Source organism: Narcine bancroftii, chromosome 13, assembly GCF_036971445.1.
Source record: "Narcine bancroftii isolate sNarBan1 chromosome 13, sNarBan1.hap1, whole genome shotgun sequence".
NCBI lineage: Eukaryota > Metazoa > Chordata > Chondrichthyes > Torpediniformes > Narcinidae > Narcine > Narcine bancroftii.
The window spans coordinates 72565988-72591537 of NC_091481.1; the positions used below are offsets into that span (position 1 = coordinate 72565988).

The 25550-nt window shown below is 46.0% G+C and overlaps 1 protein-coding gene across 3 annotated transcripts in view; it reads right to left on the reverse strand.

The window, feature by feature from the left end:
• The window catches only part of LOC138748360 (CD82 antigen-like), a 34860-nt gene extending 10009 nt beyond the window's left edge, over positions 1 to 24851 (reverse strand). Inside the window, exons 1-6 of one of the 3 annotated variants that reach the window (XM_069908407.1) lie at positions 24677 to 24847; positions 20356 to 20436; positions 18058 to 18130; positions 15446 to 15570; positions 9318 to 9392; positions 8211 to 8318 (exon numbers count right to left, since the gene is read on the reverse strand). In XM_069908407.1, the coding sequence (XP_069764508.1) occupies positions 8211 to 8318; positions 9318 to 9392; positions 15446 to 15570; positions 18058 to 18130; positions 20356 to 20421 (447 nt within the window). In that variant the 5' untranslated portion in view covers positions 20422 to 20436; positions 24677 to 24847. Of the gene's footprint in view, positions 1 to 8210; positions 8319 to 9317; positions 9393 to 15445; positions 15571 to 18057; positions 18131 to 20355; positions 20437 to 24676 lie in introns of all 3 variants that reach the window. The other 2 variants (XM_069908409.1, XM_069908408.1) reach the window with 2 other exon arrangements.
• Between the last annotated feature and the right edge of the window lie 699 nt (positions 24852 to 25550).

The following is a 25550-nucleotide window of genomic DNA, read 5'->3' on the forward strand; positions in this document are numbered from 1 at the left end:
GATTCAGCTGAAAACTGTGGTGTCATCGGCAAACTTGTAGATGGCATTGGAATTGTACCTGGCCACACAGTCGCGGGTGTATAGCGAGTAGAGCAGTGGGGTAAACACGCATCCTTGGGGTGCGCCTGTGTTTTTTAAAAAATTTTTATTTTTCACACCATAAATCACATTAACCATGGTACACACTTTTTCCTTTTCACACATATACAGTGCCATTTTCTCCCCCCCCACCCTCCCTCCTCCCATCCCACCCTCCCTACCTCCCCCCTCCCATCCATTTAAGGTATACAATCTAGGATACATTAAACCAGTCAGACAATGTTGTCATTCAATAAAAATACACCAGAAATTCTACTGAGTCCATTTTTTTCATTTCCTTTTCCTTCCGTTAACTTAGGTAATGATTGTCCCCGGTAGGTTTTCGCTATTGTATTTAATGTAAGGCTCCCATATTTGTTCGAATATTTCAATATTATTTCTTAAACTATATGTTATTTTTTCTAATGGAATACATTTATTCATTTCTATATACCATTGTTGTATTTTCAAATTATCTTCCAATTTCCAGGTTGACATAATACATTTTTTTGCTACGGCTAGAGCTATCTTAACAAATCTTTTTTGTGCATCCTCCAAATCAATTCCAAATTCTTTGTTTTTTATGTTAATTAGGAGGAAGATCTCTGGATTCTTTGGTATATTGTTTTCTGTTATTTTATTTAATATCTGATTTAGATCTTCCCAAAATTTTTTTACTTTCTCACATGTCCAGATTGCATGAATTGTTGTTCCCAATTCTTTTTTACATCGAAAACATCTATCAGATACTGTTGGGTCCCATTTATTTAACTTTTGAGGTGTAATGTATAGCCTGTGTAACCAGTTATATTGTATCATACGTAACCTCGTATTTATTGTATTTCTCATCGTTCCGGAGCATAACTTCTCCCATGTTTCCTTTTTTATCTTTATATTTAAATCTTGTTCCCATTTTTGTTTAGTTTTACCATATGTTTCCTCATTCTCCTTTTCTTGCAGTTTAATAGACATATTTGTTATAAATCTTTTGATTAACATTGTATCTGTAATCACATATTCAAGGTTACTTCCCTCTGGCAAACTCAAACTGCTTCCTAATTTATCCTTCAAGTAGGATCTCAATTGGTAATATGCCAGCGCTGTATCTCCAGTTATATTGTACTTATCTTTCATTTGTTCAAAGGATAAGAATCTATTTCCTGAAAAACAATTTTCTATTCTTTTAATCCCTTTTTTTTCCCATTCTCTAAAGGAAAGGTTATCTATTGTAAAAGGGAGTAACTTGTTTTGCATCAATATTAGTTTTGGTAATTGATAATTTGTTTTATTTCTTTCTACATGAATCTTCTTCCAAATATTGACAAGATGATGTAATACTGGAGAACTTCTATGTAGTACCAATTTTTCATCCCATTTATATAATATGTGTTCAGGTATCTTTTCCCCTATTTTATCTAATTCTAATATCGTCCAATCTGGCTTTTCCCTTGTTTGATAAAAATCTGATAGGTATCTTAATTGTGTGGCTCTATAATAATTTTTAAAGTTTGGCAGTTGTAAGCCTCCTTGTTTATACCATTCTGTTAATTTATCTAGTGCTATCCTCGGTTTCCCCCCTCTCCATAAAAATTTCCTTATTATTTTCTTTAACTCCTTGAAGAATTTCTCTGTCAGTTGTATTGGCAATGCCTGAAATAAGTATAATATCCTTGGAAAAATGTTCATTTTAATACAGTTTATCCTTCCTATTAGTGTTAGTGGTAAATCTTTCCAATGCTTTAAATCGTTCTGTAATTTTTTCATTAGTGGATAATAATTGAGTTTATATAGTTGGCCGAGATTTTTGTTTATTTGTACACCTAGGTATCTTATTGCTTGCATTTGCCATCTAAATGGTGATTCCTTCTTAAATTTTGAGAAATCCGCATTATTCATAGGCATTGCTTCACTTTTATTTACGTTTATCTTGTAACCCGACACTTCTCCATATTCCTTCAATTTCTTATATAATTCTTTTATTGATAGTTCTAGTTCTGTTAAGTACACTATAACATCATCCGCAAATAAACTGATTTTATATTCCTTGTCTTTTATTTTTATTCCTTTTATATTATTATCTGTTCTTATCAATTCTGCTAGTGGTTCTATAGCTAACGCAAACAATAAAGGTGATAGTGGGCATCCCTGTCGTGTTGACCTGCTTAGGTTAAATTGTTTTGATACATGTCCATTTACTGTCACTTTCGCTAATGGTCCCTTATATAATGCTTTAATCCAATTAATATACTTCTCCGGTAAACTAAATTTTTGCAATACTTTGAACAAATAATTCCATTCTACTCTGTCAAAAGCCTTCTCTGCGTCTAAAGCAACTGCTACTGTTGGTGCTTTATTCCCTTCTACTGCATGAATTAAGTTAATAAATTTACAAATATTGTCTGTTGTGAGTCTTTTTTTGATAAATCCAGTTTGGTCTAGATTTACCATTTTCGGTACATACTCTGCTAATATGTTTGCTAATAATTTAGCTATTATCTTATAATCTGAGTTAAGTAAAGATATTGGTCTATATGACGCTGGTGTGAGTGGATCTTTCCCTTGCTTTAGTATTACTGTAATTATTGCTGTTTTACATGAATCTGGTAAGCTTTGCGTTTTATCAATCTGGTTGATTACTTCCAGGAGGGGTGGAATTAATAAGTCTTTAAATGTTTTATAGAATTCTATTGGGAATCCATCCTCTCCTGGTGTCTTATTATTTGGTAATTTTTTTATTATCTCTTGTATTTCTACTATTCCAAATGGCTCTGTTAATTTATTTTGTTCCTCTATTTGTAGTTTTGGTAGTTCAATTTTAGTTAGAAATTCATCTATTTTCCCTTCTTTCCCTTCGTTTTCAGTTCGGTATAATTGTTCATAGAATTCTCTAAAGTTTTCCTTAATTTCTTTTGGATTATATGTAATTTGTTTGTCTTTTTTCCTTGATGCTAATACCATTTTCTTAGCTTGTTCTGTCTTAAGCTGCCATGCTAGGATTTTGTGCGTTTTTTCACCTAGTTCATAATATTTCTGTTTTGTCTTCATTATGTTCTTCTCCACCTTATATGTTTGTAATGTTTCATATTTTATTTTTTTATCTGCCAATTCTCTTCTTTTAGTAATGATGCAACCAGCATCATTATTAATTTTATTCATTACTAATTCTTTTTCTATATTTACTATTTCCCTTTCCAACTGCTCTGTTTCCTGATTATAGTCCTTCTTCATCTTGGTTACATAACTTATTATTTGCCCTCTGATGAACGCTTTCATTGCATCCCATAGTATAAACTTATCTTCCACTGATTCTGTATTTATTTCAAAATACATTTTTATTTGTTTTTCAATAAATTCTCTAAAATCCTGCCTTTTAAGTAACATGGGGTTTAATCTCCATCTATACATTCTTGGAGGGATGTCCTCTAGCTTTACTGTCAATATTAAGGGTGAATGGTCCGATAGTATTCTAGCTTTATATTCTGTTTTTTTTACTCTATCTTGCATACGAGCTGATAACAAAAATAGGTCTATTCTTGAGTATGTTTTATGTCTAGCCGAGTAATATGAATATTCCTTTTCCTTTGGGTGTTGTTTCCTCCATATATCCAAAAGTTGCATTTCTTCCATCGATTTAATTATAAATTTGGTTACTTTGTTCTTTCTGTTAATTTTTTTCCCAGTTTTGTCCATATTTGAATCCAAATTCAGGTTGAAATCCCCTCCTATTAATATGTTCCCTTGCGTATCTGCTATCTTCAAAAAGATATCTTGCATAAACTTTTGATCTTCTTCGTTAGGTGAATATACATTGAGTAGATTCCAAAACTCCGAATATATCTGACATTTTATCATTACATATCTCCCTGCTGGATCTATTATTTCCTCTTCTATTTTAAATGGCACATTTTTACTAATTAATATAGCTACGCCTCTTGCTTTTGAATTATACGATGCTGCTGTTACGTGTCCTACCCAATCTCTCTTTAATTTCTTGTGCTCCAATTCAGTTAAGTGTGTTTCTTGCACAAATGCTATATCAATTTTTTCTTTTTTCAGTAAATTTAGCAGTTTCTTCCTTTTAATTTGGTTATGTATTCCATTAATATTTAAAGTCATATAGTTCAACGTAGCCATTTTATACTTTGTTTATCTTCCCTTTCCGTTTCTCCATCATTACCTTTCCTCCTTATCCATTTCTGTTTTCTTGTTTTAAACCCTTTATAAGACAACATTCCTAAAACATCAAACATTTTCCTTATTCTCCTATTTAAAACTTCTTTAGCCCCAATCTCCCCTTCCCCTCCTGAGTTGTCCTTTATCCCTTGTCGGACAACCACATCTCCCCTCTCCATTTGGATTTGCGAATTCACTCGCAAGCGTCAGCTGATTTTGCAGTGACCGTAACACCCCCCCACCCAGCTCCCCCGAAAAGATTTCACTTTTCATATGTGACAAAGGTCACTCTTTTAATTCCCTCCTTATTCCCTCTATTCCTTTTCCTTCCCTTATTAATTCTTGTCTATACTATCTATATTTTCCTCTAAATACGGATACATTCATGTATGCACATTATACATATACACACATATACCTCTTTACCCACATACATATAAGTCGTGGTCATTTTTACTCTTATTACAAGTCTTCATCTCTCTGTTTTTTTTGTAGTTATTCTGCAAATTTCCTTGCTTTCTCTGGATCCGAGAATAGTTTTTTTTTCCCATAAGATCGTTTTCGATGTTTTGAACTCCTTCCTCCTCTTCAGGAGTTCAAAACTTATGTCTTTTTAGTTTGCAGTCTTTTGTACTCTCGTTACCCGTTTTCATCTCTCAGTCTATTTTGTAATTGTTCTGCAAATTTTCATGCTTCCTCTGGATCCGAGAATAGTCTGTTTTGTTGTCCTGGAATAAATATTTTCATTACCGCTGGATGTTTTAGTATAAATTTATACCCTTTCTTCCATAAAATCGCCTTTGCTGTATTGAACTCCTTTCTCTTCTTCAGGAGTTCAAAACTTATATCTGGATAAATGAAGATTTTTTGTCCTTTGTACTCCAGTGGCTTATTGTCCTCTCTTACTTTTTCCATTGTTTTCTCCAGTACCTTTTCTCTTGTAGTATATCTTAGGAATTTTACTAAAACAGATCTTGGCTTTTGTTGTGATTGTGGTTTAGAGGCCAATGCTCTATGTGCCCTTTCTATTTCCATTTCTTGCTGTAGTTCTGGACATCCTAGGATCCTGGGGATCCAATCTTTTATAAACTCTGTCATATTCTTGCCTTCTTCATCTTCTTTAAGGCCCACTATCTTTATGTTATTTCTTCTGTTATAATTTTCCATTATATCTATTTTCTGAGCTAACAGTTCTTGTGTCTCTTTAACTTTTTTATTAGATTCCTCTAATTTCTTTTTTAAGTCCTCCACCTCCATTTCTACTGCTGCTTCTCGTTCCTGCACCTTGTCCATTCTTTTTCCCATTTCTGATAAGGTCATATCTATTTTATTCATTTTCTCTTCTGTGTTGTTTATTCTTCTTCTTAAATCATTAAATTCCTGCGCTTGCCATTCTTTAAATGACTCCATGTATTCTTTAATAAGAGAAAGTATATCCTTTATCTTGCCTTTCTTTTCTTCTTCTATTTCACTGTACTCTCCCTCTTCCTTTTCTTCTTCCTCTGGGTTGGCCATCTGTTGTTTCTTTGTTGCCCTTTTCTTCTCTTCTTTCTTGTTTTCGTTGTCTTCTATGTTCTCCTCTTGCTGCAGGTGTTCTGCAGGTGTCGTTGCCGACTGTGGAGATCGACTCCCCAGCTGGTCCCCCCTCCCGTCGGTGTGTTTTTTTGCATGCGCGGTTGCGCACTTTTACTCGGATCAGCGAACCATTTTTGTAGTCCACTTTCTACCGACCTGAGGGAGCGGGTTTCTCTCTCCACCGCGGGCCTCTTCGAACAGGTAAGGCCTTTTCCTTCATCTTCCGTTGTCTTCTCTTCCTCTCTTCTTACTGTTGGTTTCGACTTTTCTTTTTTCGTCGCCATCTTCTTTCCACCTTTATATTCACTTTACTTTGATTTTTATTTTTGTGCCTTTGTGTTTTGCTTTGTTTTTTCTGACTTTTCTGGAGAGGGCTGGAGTTCACCGTCCGGCCACTACTCCATCACCTGACTCCCTTGGGTGCGCCTGTGCTGATGATCAGTGAGGAGAAGACGTTTCCAATTCATATTGACTCTGGTCTTCCAATGAGAAAGTCAAGGATCCAGTTACAGAGGCTGGAATAGAGGCCTAGTGTTTGTAGCTTATTGATCAGCACTGAGGAAATAATGATATTGAAGGCCGAGCTGAAGTCAATTGAAAGCAGCTGTATGTATGAATTGCTGTTTTCACAGTGATCCAAAGCTAAGTGGAGAGCCAGCGATTTTGTATCTGCTGTGGAGCGATTGTGACGATAAGTGAATTGCACCATGTCCAGATCTTTGCTTAGGTACGTGTTAATTCTTGCCACCACCAGCCTCTCAGAGCATTTCATCACAGTAGATATTAGTGCTACTGGGCAGTAGTCATTGAGGCAGCTCACACTACTCTACTTGGGTACCGGGATGATTGAAGCCTTTTGAAGCAGGTGGGGACCTCTTACTGCAGCAATGAGAGGTTGAAAATGTCTGGGAACACTCCAGCTAGTTGTTTGGTGCAGATTTTCAGTACCCTGCTAGGTATGCCATCAGGGCCTGACTCCTTTAAGCCAGAGATTGATAGGTTCTTGATTAGCCAGGGCATCAAAATTTATGGGGAGAAGGCCGGGCTGTGGGGCTTAGTGGAGAAATGGATCAACTCATGATTAAATGGTGGGGCAGACTTGATGGGCTGAATGGCCTATTTCTGCTGCCATGTCTAATTGAACTCTCCCTGACCACATTGTTAATGACCTTTTTTTTAAACTGGGATTGCTGCTACAAAATTATTCTCTCCAGACTGATCCACTGTCACCATGGTCATATATCACCTGAGCTCTTTGACCATGTTACCTGGCAACAATTAGTATTGTAATGAGGGAACATGATCAGTTATTCATAAATATTACAAAGGTGTGAGACCAGATCACAGGCAACCATTTTGCTCTCAAGAGTGCAGGTGGCATGAGGCTCCCCCTCTTCAATTGGATTCCATTCCATCCCAAAGCAAGGTTTCAAAATCCAGCCTGAGCAGTGCTAATCTGCGACCACTGATCCCTTATCTGTGTGGCATTCGATAGAACAGAGGGGAGAGGAGATTCCGAATTGCTGGAGGAACTCAGATAGTCTTTCAACGTCCTTAGGATACAAAGATATATTGCCGACATTTTGTGCCGAAGCCCTTCTTCACCTTTATAAAATTTATTTTATTTACAGCCCAGTAGAAGCAGATTCTGACCATTTAAACCTGTGCTGCCCAATGAACCCAAATTAATCAACCACCTCAGTTAGCACAACACCTTTACAGCACCAGTGATCGGGACCGGGGTTCGAATCCCGCGCAGTCTGTAAGGAGTTTGAACGTTCTCCCCGTGTCTGCGTGGGTTTACTCCGGGGGCTCCGGTTTCCTCCCACCCTTCAAAATGCACCAGGGTTGTAGGTCAATGGGGTATGAATTGGGAGGCATGGACTCGTGGGTCAAAATGGCCTGTTACCGTGCTGTATGTGTAAATTTAAAATTTAACCCATACACACAGCAATCAGGTTGGAATTTGGTGGTGTGTGTACACTCTCCCCATGTCTGTGTGGGTTTCCTCCCACCGTTCAAAAAATATGGGGTTAGAAAGTCAATTGGTAATGTGGGTGAATGGGGCAGCATGGGCTCGTGCAGTGCTTCTAAATTAAATGGGTTTGGTGTAGATGGCATGTTTTGGGCTGAACGGCTTGTTTCCCTGCAGTGCAACTCTATGACTCGAGCTCAACAGGAGATCCTGTGGACGATCAATGTGTGGAGCCCGTGGCACCTGGTTCCCTCCATCTGGTGTTGCCAACTATCTCCACCACTTCCCCCACACGACCTCTGCATTTCCCCGGGTCAATGACTGTTACCTGCAGTGCTGGGAGTACCTTGGGCTGGCAGCTATCACCCTGCCACTATCCACCGGCTGCAGGTGGTTCAGTCCCACTCACCTTGAGCTGGATGAAGTCCCAGGTCTCCTCAAGATTCTCCAATTTGTTGTCATCCCGGTTGTAGTTTTTAATCAGGTTTTCCACCGCCTCACTGATCTTCTTCTCGATCTGGGGAAGGATGGCGCAGATAAACTGAGACAGAAATGTCTGCCGATGCTGGGCTCAAAGGAACCCCACCCTCAACCCCCATCCCCTCAGCCTCCATCCCTAACCCCATCCCCATCCCCCATCCCCTCAACCTCCATTCCCAACCCCATCTTCTCAATCCCATCTGCCCTCAACCCCCATCCCCTCAATATCCATCCCCTCCTCCACCTCCATCTCCCAAACCCATCCCCTCCTCAACCTCATCCCCTCCTCAACCTCCATCCCCAACCCCATCTTCTCAATCCCACCCCCCCAACCCCCATCCCCAACTTCTCAATCCCACCCCCCCAACCCCCATCCCCAACCCCATCCTCTCCTCAACCCCATCCCCTCCTCAACCTCCCTTCCCAACCTCATCCCAACCTCCATCCTCTCAACCTCCATCCCCTCAACCCCCTCCCCTCCTCAACCCCATCCCCCCTCAACCCCATCCCCAAATCCATCCCCTCCTCAACCTCCATTCCCCAACCTCATTCCCTCAACCCTATTTCCAACCCCATCCCTCCTCAACCACCATCCCTCCCTCAACCCCATTCCCCTCAACCCAACCCCACTCCCTCTCCTCATCCTCCCCCTCCCCCTCACCTTCCTCTTCCTCACATCCTTCCTAACCCCCTCCCTTCCCTAACCCTCATCCCTCTTCCCACACTCTTCCTCACTGTTACACCCCACATCCTCACCCCACCCTTCAGCCCATACAACCCATCCCCTCCCCATTGCCACAGACACTCCCACACCCATAGCCCACCCTCAGCTCACACAACCCACACCTTCCCTATCCCCACAGACCCTCCCATTCCCCTACCCACGTCCCCCTACCCAAACAAGCTCCCTATCCGCTCTCCCCAAAGCATGGTCCTCCCAATCTCCCTGCCGTCACACCTCCCCACACCCCCTTCCCTACTCTATCGGCCTCTTTCCCCATGTTCCTGCCCCAATTCCTTGCCATCACTCCTTTACCATCTTCCGCTGTGTGTAGACCAGAACTCCGATGGTGATCTGGGAAGCCATCAGGAACACAAGCAAGGTGAAGTACTGCAAAGGGCACACGCAAATTGAGTATGAGGTTCCGAACTGTGTCTCCCTCTCCATCGCTGGTGACCCACATGCAAAACAAAGCCATTCGGCTCCTAAAACCCCTGCTGTTCCATAAGACCACAGCTGACCTTCTACCTCTGCATGGCTTTCCCACATGGACACCACGCCCCTTGGTTTTCCCCCACATTGACCTCTGGAACAACAGGCCAACACCTGCCAGTCACACTTGACCCAATAAGTCTCTTAACCGTCACCATAAAGAGGAACTGAGCAAAAACAACATCAAAGATTAATTTATGGGCAGTCCAAAAGACATGAGAAATGTTAATCTTTTTGTTTCAAAAAAGGGGAACAAGTTATTTGAGTTGTTTCGAACCTTGATAATATTATAAATAAGGTTGTTTTTAACTGAAAAGCACCCACGAAATGGGAGTGAAAGTGTGGGAGGAACAGGTCAGGCACAGAGAGAACTCTCTCTGCACTGACCCATCACACCCACCTGGGGCCTGAAAGGATGGCGAGAGGGTGCAGCCCTTGTGGGTTGCTCTAAACTTCCGTCAGCCCCATGCTCCTGATCTTCATGCTCCTGGCACGGAGGGGGGAGGGCCAGATGAGGCACATCCACATGGGTCTGGGCCTGATCAAGATGGCTTTCGTCCAGGCAGCGGGCAGTTGAGAGTTTTGCTCGGAGCTGATTGCCTGTCCCTCTTCCGAGGTTTCCCTCGTGCCAGTGTATCCCTAGAGAAGGAGCGCTCAGTACTCATGGGCACTTCGGAGGGTTTCCAGGAACCATTGGCTCCCCAAGGGTTTGATGATGTCATTGACAGAGATGTTTTAACAGTGAAACCCCTGTTACTCAAGCAAACAGCAGCCTCAAGCAACTAGCAAAATAAATGAGTAAAAAGTTCCAAATTTTAAAATTGGTGCACCCTAGTAGTTAGTTCGTCAATACACACAACAAGTAATCTCAAGCAACCAGAAAAGTCTCTTATCTGGCATCTACCAATCCCCATAGGTGCCAGATAATAGAGGTTTTACATTTAAGAAGAAATTGATGGACTAGAAGGGCTGAAGGGCCTAATTCTGTGCTGTAATGTTCTATGGTTTTGACATTTATAAATATAAAATTGACATTTATATTCTGTGTGCAAAATCTAAATGGAAGAACATTGCAGTATTTGTAATGTTCAGACAGAAAGGGGTCGAAAGGCCGGCGAGAAATTTCAGGCCCTGTGTTGTTCTAAATTTACTTCAACCCAATACCCTTGACCTTCAGGCAGCTGGTGTGGTGGGATGTGTCACGTGGGAGACCTCTTTGTCCCTGCTGTTCCAGGGCTGTTGAGGGGTCCTGTGACTGATCCTCATCCCAAGACATCTGTGTAGCTTGGTGACCCTGGACACTGAGGTGCCTCTCTGGAGGTCCCCTGAGCTTGCTATAGGAGCTGCACTGGCTGGGTCATCCCAGACCAGAGCGACAATGGGAAAATGACATCAATTTTGTTAACGTTTGAATGAAAGTGTAAACTTTGCAATAATGTAAATAAACTATTTTTAAAAAATCATTGTGAATATTATCTCTTTGTTGCCACAGACGGCCAAGTCACTGGGTATATTTGAAGTGGAGGTCGACGGGTTGTTGAGGGGAAGGCAGGAAGAGTGCGGTTTAAAGGGAAAGACCTTCAGCTGTAATTTGAATGACAAGGCAGGGTTTGGGGAAAAATATATCAGCTGTGATTCAAATATGGAGAGACTCGATGGCCTGAATGTCCTAACTCTACTCCTGAGTCTGTGGTCTTTCCTCTTTAATTTTCCTCAAGGTGCATTGTGTTAATTTATTTATTGTTTGATCCAAGTTATGATGATGAGGAAGGTGAAGGTAATGTCGGTGTTCGTATCTAGAGGGATAGAATCTAAGAGCAGGGATGTGATGTTGAGGCTTTATAAGGGCCTGGTGGGGCTTCACGTGGAGAACAGGGTGGAGTTTTTGTTCCTTGTTTAATGTGCTGTCGTTGGAGAGGGTTCAGAGAAGATCCATTTGAGCTCCTGACACCCAGCCACGGATCCTCGCCCCGGCTGCCCACCCATCCGATCTCCTGATGCCCAGCCAGGGATCCTCACCCTGGCTGTCCGGCCATCTGATTTCCTGACACCCAGCCACGGATCCTCGCCCCGGCCGCCTACCCATCCGAGCACCTGACACCCAGTCACAGATCCTCATCCCAGCCACCCGCCCAACCAATATCCTGTTGCCCAGCCACAAATCCTCGCCCCGGCCACCTGCCCATCCGAGCACCTGATACCCAGTCACAGATCCTCAACCCAGCCACCCGCCCAACCGATATCCTGATGCCCAGCCACAAATCCTTGCCCTGGCTGCCCACTCATCTGAGCACCTGACACCCAGTCACAGACCCTCACCCCAGCCACCCGCCCAACCGATATTCTGATGCCCAGCCACAAATCCTTGCCCTGGCTGCCCACTCATCTGAGCACCTGACACCCAGTCACAGACCCTCACCCCAGCCACCCGCCCAACCGATATCCTGATGCCCAGCCACAAATCCTTGCCCTGGCTGCCCACTCATCTGAGCACCTGACACCCAGTCACAGACCCTCACCCCAGCCACCCGCCCAACCGATATCCTGATGCCCAGCCACAAATCCTTGCCCTGGCTCCCCACTCATCTGAGCACCTGACACCCAGTCACAGACCCTCACCCCAGCCACCCGCCCAACCGATATCCTGATGCCCAGCCACAAATCCTTGCCCTGGCTCCCCACTCATCTGAGCACCTGACATCCATCCACAGATCCTTGCCCCAGCTGCCTGCCCATCCGAGCACCTGACACCCAGTCACGGATCCTCACCACAGCCGCCTGCCCATCCAAGCACCCGATTCCTTGAATGACGCAGGTATTTACTACAGTACAAAGTATGACCATATAACCATAGAACATTACAGCACAGAATTAGGCCCTTTGGCCCTTCTAGTCTGTGATGAACTATTATTCTGCCTGGTCCCTCTGTCCTGCACCCCAACCACAGCCCTCCCATCCACGATCCTGTCCAAATTCTTCTTAAATGTCAACATTGAGCCCACTTTCCCCACTTCAGCTGGCAGCTCGTTCCACACCCCCACCACTCTCTTTGAGAAGAAATTCCCCCTAAATCTTTCCCCTTTTACCCTTAACCCATGACCTCTGGTTTGTCCCATGTTAAAGTCAAACCCCCCCCCCCACCAAATTTGACCCAAAACATTGGACAATTACACAAGTATATATAGTATTAGTAGAAAGCAAGGATCTCACTGCATCTCAGTCTCTTGTTCAATGCCACAAACTCCCATCTCAACCCAAAACTGGTTTGATACAGAACAAGAAACACACTACAGTGCTGAGACCCTGAACCAGCCGCAGCAGCTGGAGGAAGTGCGCAGTCAGGCAGCATCCATGGATAAGGAATAGTCAGTGCTGTCCCTCCACAGACTCGTCACACGCACACAGGACAGGGGAAGCAGAGGTTACACAGAGAGCCAGGACGTGCCCTCTCTTACATGGTTCCAGTGGTACCTGCAAACGTGGTAAAACAGAAATGCTGGAGGAACTCAGCCGGTCTTGCAGCTTCCACAGTAGGTAGATACATTACCTGGACATGTCAGGCCTGAGCCCTTCCTCAAGGCGTGAGTAATAAACAGGCAGGTGCCTGAATTAAAAGGCCCATTCACTTGCTGACCTGTCTGTCCATGGTCTCGTGTACTGGCAATCTGAGACCACCTCCAAATTAGAGGAACAACTTATCTTCTGTCTGTCACTGTTAGCCACCCACCCCTAACCTTTCCCTCTGTCTCCTTTCCCCACCTCTGCTTCCACAGATCCCCAAACAACACCCCTCCACTAGTCAATTCTCACCGTTCCTCTCTCCTGTGTCCCATCCATATCCAATTATCACCTTGTGTCTGTTGGTCTGCACTCCCCCCCCCCCCCCCCGCTTATTCCCCCCCGCCTATTCCTCCCCCACCCTACTCCTCCACCTCCTATAGACGCTATGAGACCAGCCAAGTTCCTCCAGTGTCTCTGTTTTGACTATAATCACAGTGCCTGCACACTTTCACGTTTCACCCGTGCAGGCAGTGTGACCCGTCCTCTCCCCCACGGACTCTGGGCTGCAATGAAAGGGCCCATTGTCTGTGTCTCCCACGTGCCTTTATCGTTTGTCTCTGGACTGGCCAGAGGCTGTTGCTGTGTTTCAGTTGGAAGAGGAGGTGACCCTCCTTGTCAGCCAGTCACACCCAATCACCACAAGTTTACAGAGATGGTTTTATGCAAAACGTGAAGGAGTTTTGTTCTGGCTGACAGCTCTGGGGGGTGGGGTGGGGGGTGGGGAACTGGGTGATGTTTACTTGTTTCTGTCTTTAGCAGGTGGTTGAGTTCCCCAATGTCATGTTTGCTTTGGACAAAGGCAGAAATGCCCGTGGACTTTCTCCGTGGACTCAATGGGTCAGGCACTATCCAGAGGGAGAAATGGTCAGTCTCCTGCAGTTCCCATCTCTCCATCCCCCTCCTCAATGCCATCTCTCCATACCCCTCCCCATCACCATCTCTCCATCCCCTTGTTCCCATCTCTCCATCCCCCTCCTCAATGCCATCTCCCCATCCCCCTCCCTGTCACCATCTCTTCATCCCCCTCATTCCCATCTCTCCATTCCCCTCCCCATCACCATCTCTTAATCCCCCTCCTCATCACCATCCCTCTATCCTCCTAGTTCCCATCTCTCCATTCCCCCTCTTTGTCACCACCTCTCCACCCCCCCTCCTTGATGCCATCTCTCCAACCCCTCGTCCCTATCTCTCCTCTCTCTATTCCCCATCTCTCCATCCCCCTCATTCCCATCTCTCCACCCCCCTCCTCGACACCATCTCTCTATCCCCCTACTTGCCACCATCTCTCCATCCCCTCATCCCTATCTCTCCATCTCTCTCCAGTCCCCATCTCTCCATCCCCCTTCCCATCACCATCTCTCCATCCTCTTTCCCATCACCATCTCTCCACTCCCCTCCTCGACACCATCCGATGTGAAACGAGGTTGTTTTTAGTGTTGTTTTCCCTGTGTATAATAAACATTACTCCTTGGGCGGCGTGGTTAACGTAACGGTTAGCACAACGCTGTTACAGCACCAGCGATCGGGACCACACTGTCTGTAATGAGTTTATACATTCTCCCCATGTCTGTGTAGGTTTTTCCCAGGGGGGTCTGGTTTCCTCCCACTGTTCAAAACATACCGGGATGTAATTGAGCAGCAAGGGCTCGTGGGTGGAAGGGCCTGTTACTGTGCTGTAGTCTACATTTAACATTTTTTAAATCTAAAATATTTGTCAGCTTGTTTCTCAACTCGCTTCTCTGTGAACCCACTGAACCTGCCTTAAATCTCATGTAACAGCATCCAACCCAGAGCCGTATCATTGTGTAAGGCTGCCGTTCATGCACAGCAAGATCCCACTAACAGAGGGGAACGTGGCCAGGAGCTGAGGCCACTGCCTCCTTGGTCTCCATGCCCCACATCTGGCCTGGGCAGACACTCCACACCCTGACTTGATGTGGGTACCACCCCTCTTTGTTCTCCTCCCACCCGACCCATGTCCTGGCCTGGGTAGGAAACTCCGCACTATGACCATGCCATCGGTTCCACCCCTCCTCATTCCCCACCCCGGTCTGGGTAGGACACGTCGCACTGTGACCATGTCGTCGGTTCCACCCCTCCTCATTCCCCACCCTGGCCTGGGTAGGACACGTCGCACCGTGACCATGTCGTCGGTTCCACCCCTCCTCATTCCCCACCCTGGTCTGGGTAGGACACTCCGCACCATGACCATGTTGTCGGTTCCACCCCTCCTCGTTCCCCACCCCAGCCTGGGTAGTACACGCCGCACCGTGACCATGCCATTGGTTCCACCCCTCCTCGTTCCCCGCCCAGGGATCCTCGTGCCCCAGCCTGCGCAGGGGTTCTGCGGCATTGGGCGTGGAGAATTGGGCCGAGTGGTGGGCACTCACAATTCCCAGCATGCACTTCACTTCCTTCAGTGCGCCGATGCAGCCGAGAAAACCCATCATCATGGTGAAAATGCCGAGGCCCGACAGCAGGTAGGACCAGATCTGGAGGGGCACTGAGGTCGTGTCTGAGGGGAGAGCAGAGGGGTCAGTACAGGCCACACTACCTTACAGGCAGAAAAACACACCCTTATACATACTGTCGGCGGCACACACAGACACACATACAGATTCACAGACTCACACACACACAGACACACACACTCACTCTCACAAACACACACTCACACAGACACACACAGAAATTCACAGACTTACACAGACACACAGATTCACACAAAACCAACATAGTCACTGAAACATGCACACGCTTATGTGCAGGCAGAGAGAAACACACACACAGCCATATATCTGGACACCCGGTGCAATCCAGCATAACAGGGAGAGTGCAGACCAACAGTGCAATCCCAGTACAGTACAGGTCACATTCACCTGCACAACTCAGACACCTGGAGTTCCCACATATTCGGAACTGACAGCAATCCCTCGCCTGCTGCCCTCTCCCCTCACTACCCTCCTTATTGCCCACTAATCCCTCTTTCTTCCCAACTCTCACTGAGGAACAGCTTCTTCCCACGGGCAATGAGAATGCTGGACGACTGATGAACTGCTCACACTAACCCTCGGAGACTCGCAATATTTAATCACTTTTATATACTGCATCTGCATCATTTGGTTGTGTGTCTGCGTGTATTTGCACTGAGGACCCGAGAATGCTGTTTTGTCAGATTGTACTTGTGCATCACATGACAATGAACTTAAACTTGATTCTGGCTAAACCCTAACAGGTACATAAATGCCAGTGGATTCATCGATGTCTTCCATCAAGTTACTGGTGATGAGGGCAGATCGATCGGGGTGATAATCAGCCGATTGAACTGGTCAATTTTCCTCTTGGCGGGGTACATGCCCGTGTTGTAACTGGGCTGGAGTGTCTTGGCCAGAGGCCTGGCTCATTTTATTTTATAATTCAGCACCCTAGAAGGATCTGCCAGTCCATGAAACCCGTGTCACCAAATTAATCTATAGACCCTGTATGTTTTTGTGGGGGGGGGGGGGGGGGAGGTGGGAGGAAACCCACGCAGTCGTGGGGAGAACAAACTCCTTCCAGACAGTGCGGGATTCAAGGCTGGGTCGCCGACGCTGTAGTGATATGGTGCTAACTGTGCCGGCCAACTGCACTGCCGATTCTGCGGGTAAGTCTTTGGTGCTACAGTGGGCTGTTGTCAGGTTATGTGGCCATTGCTCTCGGCACTTGTCCATGTCTTGTAATATGAAACAAATTGGCCCCTGTGAGGAGGCCGAGGTGATACATCCTCTCTCACTCAGCCTCAACATCCCAGCCTTGTCTCTGCTACTGGTTAAGTACTGGTACCACCATTGTTGCGTAAGAGAGACACATCTGCAGTGTCTCTGAGGTAAGAGGAAAACGTTGGTTTGTCCCTTTATCTTTGCTACAGCAAGGATGCTGTGTGACCTGCTGAGTTTCTCCAGCTTTGTGCTTTTACTTCAACCCATTTGTGTTCTACTCTTGTGAAATCACTTCGCTCTGCCAACTGTGAGCTGCTTCATTTCTCTGCATAACCTTGATAAATGTCTCTCATGTCATATCCTTCCTGTGGTCGGGGAACAGGAACTGTACAGCATTTTCCGGCTGTGGTCTAACAATCGTTTTCAGGCAGATTCAAGTCAATCTCTCCTCATACTACCATCAAGCCAAGTATCGTCGGTATCTAATTTCTCATCCAAGGCTCCCCTCTCTCATCGTGCCTCTTGTTCTCTGTGTGCCAACAACAAGACCTTCCCTAACTCCTCCATCCTTTCAGTGCTCAGGTCACACAGCACAGAAAGAGGCCCTTCGGCCCATCCCCTTCACGCTAACAGCCATGTACCTATCTATTCCAATCTCAGTTACCAGAACTTTGCCTATAGCCTGAGTGATTCAAGTATTTAGAACATAGAACATTACAGCACAGTACAGGCCCTTCGGCTCTCAAAGTTGTACCGACCCATGTATTCCTATCAAAAAAAATTAAAAACTAAGCCCTCCCTATCTCATAACCCTCTATTTTTCTTCCATCCATGTGCCTATAAGAGTCCTTTAAATGTCCCTAATGATCCAGCCTCCACCACCACCCCTGGTAATGCATTCCAGACACCCACAACCATGTGCGTAAAAAGAAACCTACCCAAACTTTCCTCCCTTCACTTTGTACAGTTTGTTAAGAATTGTTTGAGAACATGCCTTCACTGCCATTCTGTTGTCACGTTTCAGATTTAATTGACCCTCTGCGTGGAAATGATCTTCCTCCCACCCCCTCGAAACTCGTTACACAAAACTCATGCCCTCTAGAGGAGTTGGAGGTCAATTAGGTGTAGTTGGGCAGCACGGGATCGTGGGCCAAAAGGGCCTGTTTCCGTGCTGTAGGTCTAAATTTTTTTTAAAAATTAAAAATCTAATTTCCAAATGCAGTCGACAACAATTTTGGCAATGCAGGTACGTTGACATGGAAGGCCCAGGTGGGCAAGAGGCAGAGAATGCTCGTTCTACTTACCCAGAACTGCGATGAAACTTGTTTTGTCAAAAAGGATCCACAGGCCGAATCCCAACGTCACACCTCCCAGAAACTGCAACCGGGGAAAGAGAGAGGTCAGTGCATTGTCATGGCACATTCACGGCCAGTGCACAAGCCCACACACCAGAGAGAACAACCTCAGGGACAGCACGTAGCAGTTAGTGCAACGCTGCTACAGCGCCTACGATTGTGACCGGGGTTCGATCCCGCGCTGTCTGTAAGGAGTTTGTACGTTCTCCCCATGTCTGCGGGGTTTTCTCCAGGGACTCTGGTTTCCTCCCACCCTTCAAAAGGTGTATGCTAATTGGGAGGCATGGACTTGTGGGCCAAAATGCTCTGTATGTCTAAGTTTTAAAAAAAATACGCATTGGGCATGGACAATTTTTAAATTTAATTTTGAGATACAGCACAGTATCAAGTCCACAAGCCTGTGCCACCCAAATACACCAATCACCTGCTTTGGGGGAGTGGGAAGAAACCAGAGCATCTAAAGGACCCAGGTGGACATGGGAAGAAGGTCCAAATTCCTTCCAGACAGTGCTGGATTTGAACCCAAGTCACTGTCGCTGTAATAGCATTGGGCTAACTGCTACGCTTTAGATCAGGAGAAAGTTTTCATACAGAGTGAAATAACAGCAGAGATCAGGTTATTACATATATTCAAGAACAATTTGCAAGAAATATAGTAATTATGGGTATGTGGTCGGAAAAGGTTAGATTACATTGGTCAGCACAACATCAAAGGACCAATGTTCCATGTTTAATGTAATTCATTCTTCATGTTAAAGGGACCAAGAAACATGGGGAAGAAGGCAGGAATAGTGTCCTGAAGTGGATGATCTTATCAAATGCCTTTACAGCGCCAGCATTCAGGACCAGGGTTCGAATCCCATGCTGTCTGTAAGGAGTTTGTACATTCTTCCCATGTCTGCCTGGGTTTTCCCCGGGGACTCAGATTTCTACCCACCATTTGAAATGTACCGGGGGTGGTAGGTTAACAGGGTGTAATTGGGTGGCACGGGCTCATGGGCTGAAATGGCCTGTTACTGTGGATGTATGTTTCAAAAAATTTTGAATTAAAAATTTATTTTAAATTTAAAAAACAGATGCAGAGGAATTTCTCTGGAGTTGCTGTCACGGGCTGTTGTAGAGGCCGGGTCGTCGGGTGTATTTAAGGTAGAGATTGATGGGTATCTGAAAAGTCAGGGTATGAAAGGTTATGGGAAGAAGGCAGGGAGTAGTGGGGCTGAGTGCGAGAATGGATCAGTTCATGATGGAATGGTGGGGCAGACTCGATGGGCTGAATGACCTAGCTTGTTCCTGTATCTTATGGTCTTGGGTCTAAAGCAAGCTACATCAAAAAAACAATCTGCTGGAGGTTCCAGCAGTTTGAGTGGCATCAGTGGGAGAAACGTGGTCAGGACTCTTCATCAGGATGAACAGTGCAGTGGGGAGAGACTTCGAAAGTGCCATCTATTTCCCCTCCCTCCACTCTCTGTGTTGATGAAGGGTTCTGACACAAAATTTTCTCCTGACGTGGGGTCTTATCCTGACATGTGGACCTCAGATGCTGCTCGACCCACTGATGGGTTGATGCTCCAAGTTCTTCTGTGTAGGTCCAGGGATGACATCGTTCAGCTCATACATTCAGGAGCTAGTAGCAGAGACGCGTCGCGAACTACCAGAGTCAGGGACAAACCTGTGGAGCAGATTGTCTTTACAGAACGGATCCCAAACCCAACCGCAGATCTGGGTCATCAGAGGTCACCAACACCCCTCCCTGAGCACACTGCCAGGTGCCAGTTACTCAGTCTCTGGACCAGCAGGACACAAGAACTTAGAGCAAAGAACAAACGACAGGTCAAGCAGCATCTGTGGAGGCAAAGAGATGGTCTATGTTTCAGGTCAAGACCCTACATCAGGACTGGATGGTAGTTGGGAAGGGTCAGCATGGGGAAAAACTCCCTCTACACTGTCCCATCACATACTCCCAGAGCAGGGACGTGGTTAGATTTGCAGAGATGATGCCTCTATACCGTTCCGTCACACACTCCCAGAGTAGGGATGTGGGTTAGAAAATATTATAGAAAAAAGGTAAAATGCAGAGATGAGTTTGATGTAGTCAGTCACAACCCCCGCCCACCTCCCCGATCAGGGAAAATGCGTGGGTTAAATGCAGGGTAGTTTCCTCTACACTGAGACATGTATTCCCAGAGTGGAGAGAAAGTATTGGTCAGAGAGAGTAAAGCTCTTCCCTCCAGTCCAAATTATACTTACAAAGAAAAAAAGGTTGAAGACAAATAAGAAGTACTTTGTGACAATGACACAGCTTTTTGAAGCCATCTTTGATATATCCGCCTGCAAAACAAAACAAAGTCAGATTGTCAGTAACATTCTGTAAGAGTGTGTAATGTCAGGTGTCAGGGAGGCAGCCAACATTACAAAGAATGTTGATCACTGTGGTCACAACCTCTTCTCACTGCTCCCTTTAGGCAGAAGGTACCAATGCTATTTACTGTCATGTAATAAAACAGAAATGCAATATTACACAAAACTGCCATAATTAACATTAGCATTGCCCGGCACCCCTTACAGTCAGAGAAAGGGAAGCAAAAGACAGTCCCTCCAGAGACACTGAGCATCTGTGGATTCACCTCCAGCCCCCACAGCATCTGTAGCCACACAGACTCCAGTTCAGTTTGATCCATTACCAGAGCCCAGATCCAAACCTCCAAGACAATGAGGCCCTTTGGGAGTCCTCCTTGCCCTCAGCCTGCTCTCAAATCCTGGTTCCGATACCTGGTTCTCCTGCAAGTCCTTTGACCTCAAGTTGCCCGCAGCCTATATGGGTTCCTCACCTACAATTCACGAACAGCTTGCCGCCTGGGTGTGACCTTCAACCACAGAGCCCCTCCAAGTTCAAGAACAGTTCTTTTCCTCAACGGCTATCAGAATTGTGTCCCTCCACTTACCACCCCAATAATAAACTACTCCAACACCATGGAAACATTTTTTCTTGAATAATTATAATTGTGAATATTTATTATTTATTTTTATATTTCCTATCTCTTTCTGCACAGTTCATGAATACTATCAGAGTTGGGGTTTATTGGCCTCAACAAGTCAGAATTTCAGGCACACATACCTTGTACTTGCGTGTATGACAAGAATCTCCCTGAGAAAGCGCGGGAGTGGGACAAAGAACAAAGCACAGGACGGAGAGAGGGGGAAGATGGCCAGTTGGACAGGTACCATGGTAATATGAATGAACCCTTCCTGATGAAGTGCCTTTATCCCGAAACGTCGACAGTTTATTGTTTTCTGTGATGCTGTCTGACCCACTGAGTTCCTCCAGCATTGTGTGTTGCTATGGTTCTCTCTCGCACGCAGGGATCCAACTGCTGTGTTCCACTGCAATTCCCAGATACAAACCGTGAGTTCGAGGGGCAGCGAAGGGTATTCCATAAATCGTGCAGCAACCTCGAAAGGGCATATATTTCACATCAGAAAGCTGTCAACGTGAACAGGGTGGGAGCAGTGATACCGGGGGCGGTGAGGATCTGTAATCCGGTGAAGGGTTGTGGACAGATTGATTGGCAAGTGGTGCCAATCAATCTGATAAGGAGGAAATGGTGGGGTATTAGGTGTCGGAGGGGATGCAGGGGAACGGTGTGTGTGTGTGTGAGTGAGATGAGAGTGAGGGGATAAGAGAATGATAGAGAATGAGAGGAGAGAGTGAGAAGTGTAGGGAAGAGAGAGAGGGCTCAGAGGGGTAAGAGCATATGAGGGCGAGGAGAGAGGGGGAGGGAAGGGGGCAGAGAGGGGCGAGGAAGAGGGAGGGAGGGAAGGGGGCAGAGGGGTGGAAGAAGAGAGGGAAGGGGCAGAGAGGGGGAAGAGGGAGGAAAGGGGCAGAAAGGGGGAAGGGGAAGAGGGAGGAAAGGGACAGAAAGGGGAGAAGAGGGAGGAAAGGGGGAAGGGGCAGGAAGGGGGAAAGGGTCAGAGAGGGGGAAGAAGAGAGGGGGAAGGGGCAGAATGAGGAGGAAGGGGGAAAGGGACAGAGAGGGGGAAGGGAGAGAGGGAAGGGGGCAAAGGAACGTGGGCAGGAAGAGAGTAAGCCTGTGGAGTGGGGGGGGCAGAGCAGAAGCACCTTCTCCTGAACTTTGCCTGCGATGGGCAGTGATAGATATTCAGGGGAAGGATGAGGCAGCTGTGGGACGTCAGCGAGCTGTGCTGAATGAACCCTGGCCTGGAAAACAAACCTACTCAGTAGTGGGAACGTTGCATAATCTTCAACACAAATACCCCAATAAATGTGTTAGTAATGTACAGCCCGAGTTCCTCTCCTCGTAGATCCTGTAGTTGTGAATAATTCCTGGTACAGGATTAAGATCCCCCAAGTTTCTGGCAATCCCCACTTTCCATGTTCAAATCTATCCTCTTTCTGCCAGAATATTCCAGTCTTCCTCTGCTCTTGTTCCCATTCTCCCTGCCCCTCTTCCTCCCCTCTCTCTCTCTCCGTCACTCTCCCACTAACACTCCCCCTCTCTCCGATCCAAATGTGGAATTTTTCTCTTTGTTGTTGAGTTTGAAAGCTGCTGGTGTTCGGGGAGGGGGGAGCGGGGTGGGCTGGGAATCTTTAACAAATAACTTCAGCAGGCAAGCAGGACGTTTATTACAAGAGGATTTTTGAGAACCAAAACCAAGACATCTTGCATCAATTATACATAGTTCTGGCAAGGTTGTGTTTGGAGTAATGTGTGGCAGTCTGATCCCGTAGAGAGCGCAATGTAGTGACGGGTTTGACCAACAAGAACAGGTTCAGCAGATGTTGAAAAATATCTTCACCCAGTGGCTGGAATTCATTGACAAAGAGGCTGGGGTGATCCTGGTTCGGAGCACCTTCAAATTCAGTGTTTGATGGATTTTCAGAATTAAAGGAGATGTGACATAAAAGTAAAAGGAGCTTACTGAGACATGAAGGGCTGAATGGACTCCTGGTGTTTCTGATGCTCTTATGTTAACTCCTTCCACTTCCATCCATTTTAATAATAGATATAACGTAATGGGTCCATGGAAGATACGGTTTCCCAGGACTTGCATGCACCCTTCCCTCATTATCTACACAAGGACACTTATGTCGGCCTCCTGTTTCCTCAAACCAGTGACCACCCCCTTGATTTTGCAAACACAGGGAGAGGTTGTTATCCCGGCACCAGGTCAAAGAACTCTCCTCCTTCCTGCCCTCCATTGTTGATTGAGATCCAAGACCTCGAGAAACCGTGGAGGCCCTCACAAAAAGCAGCTGCCACTCCATAAAAGCGGCTGAAATACTAAAGAACCCCAGTTCCCGTCTCGTCCGTGTCCCCCCCCCCCCCCCCCGGCAACCATCAGGCTGAAGGAACATGTGCTTGAGGACACATGATTCAAGACAGGTGCCTTCCAGCTGTTATCAGGTGCGTGAAAGGTCCTCGCACTGGCAAAAGATGATGCCCTTGCACGTTCTGTTACGTCTATTTTTCTCGATTCCCTGCACTGTTTTTGCACTTCCTCCACATATTGCACTATTTAGTGAATACTACACCCCTCCCTACACTTCTGCCAGTCTCCTTTAATCCCTTATTATTGTTGTAATTCAGTACATGTGATAAATAATTTAATTAGTCCCCTCCATTGTGAGTCCTCACCACCTCTCTCCACCTGCCCTCCACCCCTTCCCTCTCCTTTTTCATCAGCCCTTCCTTTCTCTCCTATCCCCTTCTCCCCAACCATTACATTTTGCCTTTCACTCGAACTTTCCCCCCCCCCTTGTCTCCCTCCATGCACTCCTCTTTCCCCTTTTTCCTCCCCTCCCATTCTGTCCCTCCAACCTCCCTCACGCCCTTTCTCCTCGTTTCTCCCCCCCACCCCTCCCTCCTTGTCCCGGTCTGCCCCCTCTTCCACTTGCTCCATCCATACACCCTCCTTTAATCCCCCCTCCCCCTTTCTCCCCAGATTTCTGTTTTCAATCTGTTTATTGTTATATCGAACCAGAGGAGAGTTATATTACATTCATGTGTGTAAGAAAAAGAGATCAGTATTTTACAAATAAATATTAACCATAAAGCTCATAAAACCGAAAGAAAAAAGAGAAAAAAGTTATTTTTATTATAAAATCCCCTGTAACTAATCCAAAATAAACGTCCATTCTGATATAAAGTAGGGTTAAAACCGACTTTAGCAGAAGGAACGAGGAGAGAATCCAGTATCAGATTCGGATTCTTAAACTAGATGGAAATATTGAATAAACGGCCGCAAACTTTTTTAAAAGACGTGTCAAATGTCCAACTCCTCATTTTCTCCAAACTTAAACATGACAGGACAGTCGAAGAGAAGTAGATGGGTTAGAATTCCCCCCCCCCCCCCCCCCCCCCCACCCCCATCCACACCCCAACCATTCTGCTCCTTGTCACAGTTAACTCTGCTCTTAAAAACTTCAGATAAAACTTCTTTCTGCACTGATATTAATCTCCCAGCAACAGACCCAGCCGTCGTTGCTTTCCTGAAGACGCACCCTTCATGTTTCCCAACCCCCTCCCAGCCACATCGCGATCACACAGACCTTTGTTGCCGGCTGCTTTCTGTTGAATAGCGGGACTGGTGAAGATTCTGTGTCAAGCAGCTCTTCTCCAACAGGAGGATCCTTCAAACTGACGAGGCTCACGTTCAGGTCACAGAGAAGGCAGGACACAATGTGGTATCACAGGAAGCTGGCTCACTACTCGCGCAAACAGGAAAGAGGCACTTTCCCATCTTCGAACTGGCTCAATGAAACGTCCTTTGGCGGACTGGAGGAGGGCCAACTCCGAGCACAAACTGTAAACAGGCAGGGGGGCGGACCCTGCTCCCCCGGGTACAGGGCATTGGCCCGGGGCCGGATCCTGCTCCCCCAGGTAGAGGGCACTGGCCCAGAGATGGACCCTGCTCCCCTGGGTACAGGGCATTGTCCCGGGGCCGGACCCTGCTCCCCCAGGTAGAGGGCACTGGCCCAGAGATGGACCCTGCTCCCCTGGGTACAGGGCATTGGCCCGGGGCTGGACCCTGCTCCCCCAGGTAGAGGGAATTGGCCTGGGGGCGCCGCCCACTCTCCACTTCAGCTGCAGTCATGAAAACATAGAACATTACAGCACAGTATAGGCCCTTCGGTCTTCGATGTTGTGCTGACCTATATATATATATAAAAGTATTAAACTGTCCCTACCCCGTAACCCTCTATTTTTCTTCTATCCATGTGTCTTAAGAGTCTCTTAAATGCCCCTAATATTCCAAAATCCACCACCACCCCTGGCAAGGCATTCCAGACACCCACAACTCTCTAGGTAGAAAACTCACCCCTGATGTCTCCCCGAAACTTCCCTCCCTTCACTTTGTACACATGACCTCTGGTGTTTGCTCTTCCCACCCTGGAAAAAAGGCGCTGGCCATCCATCCTATCT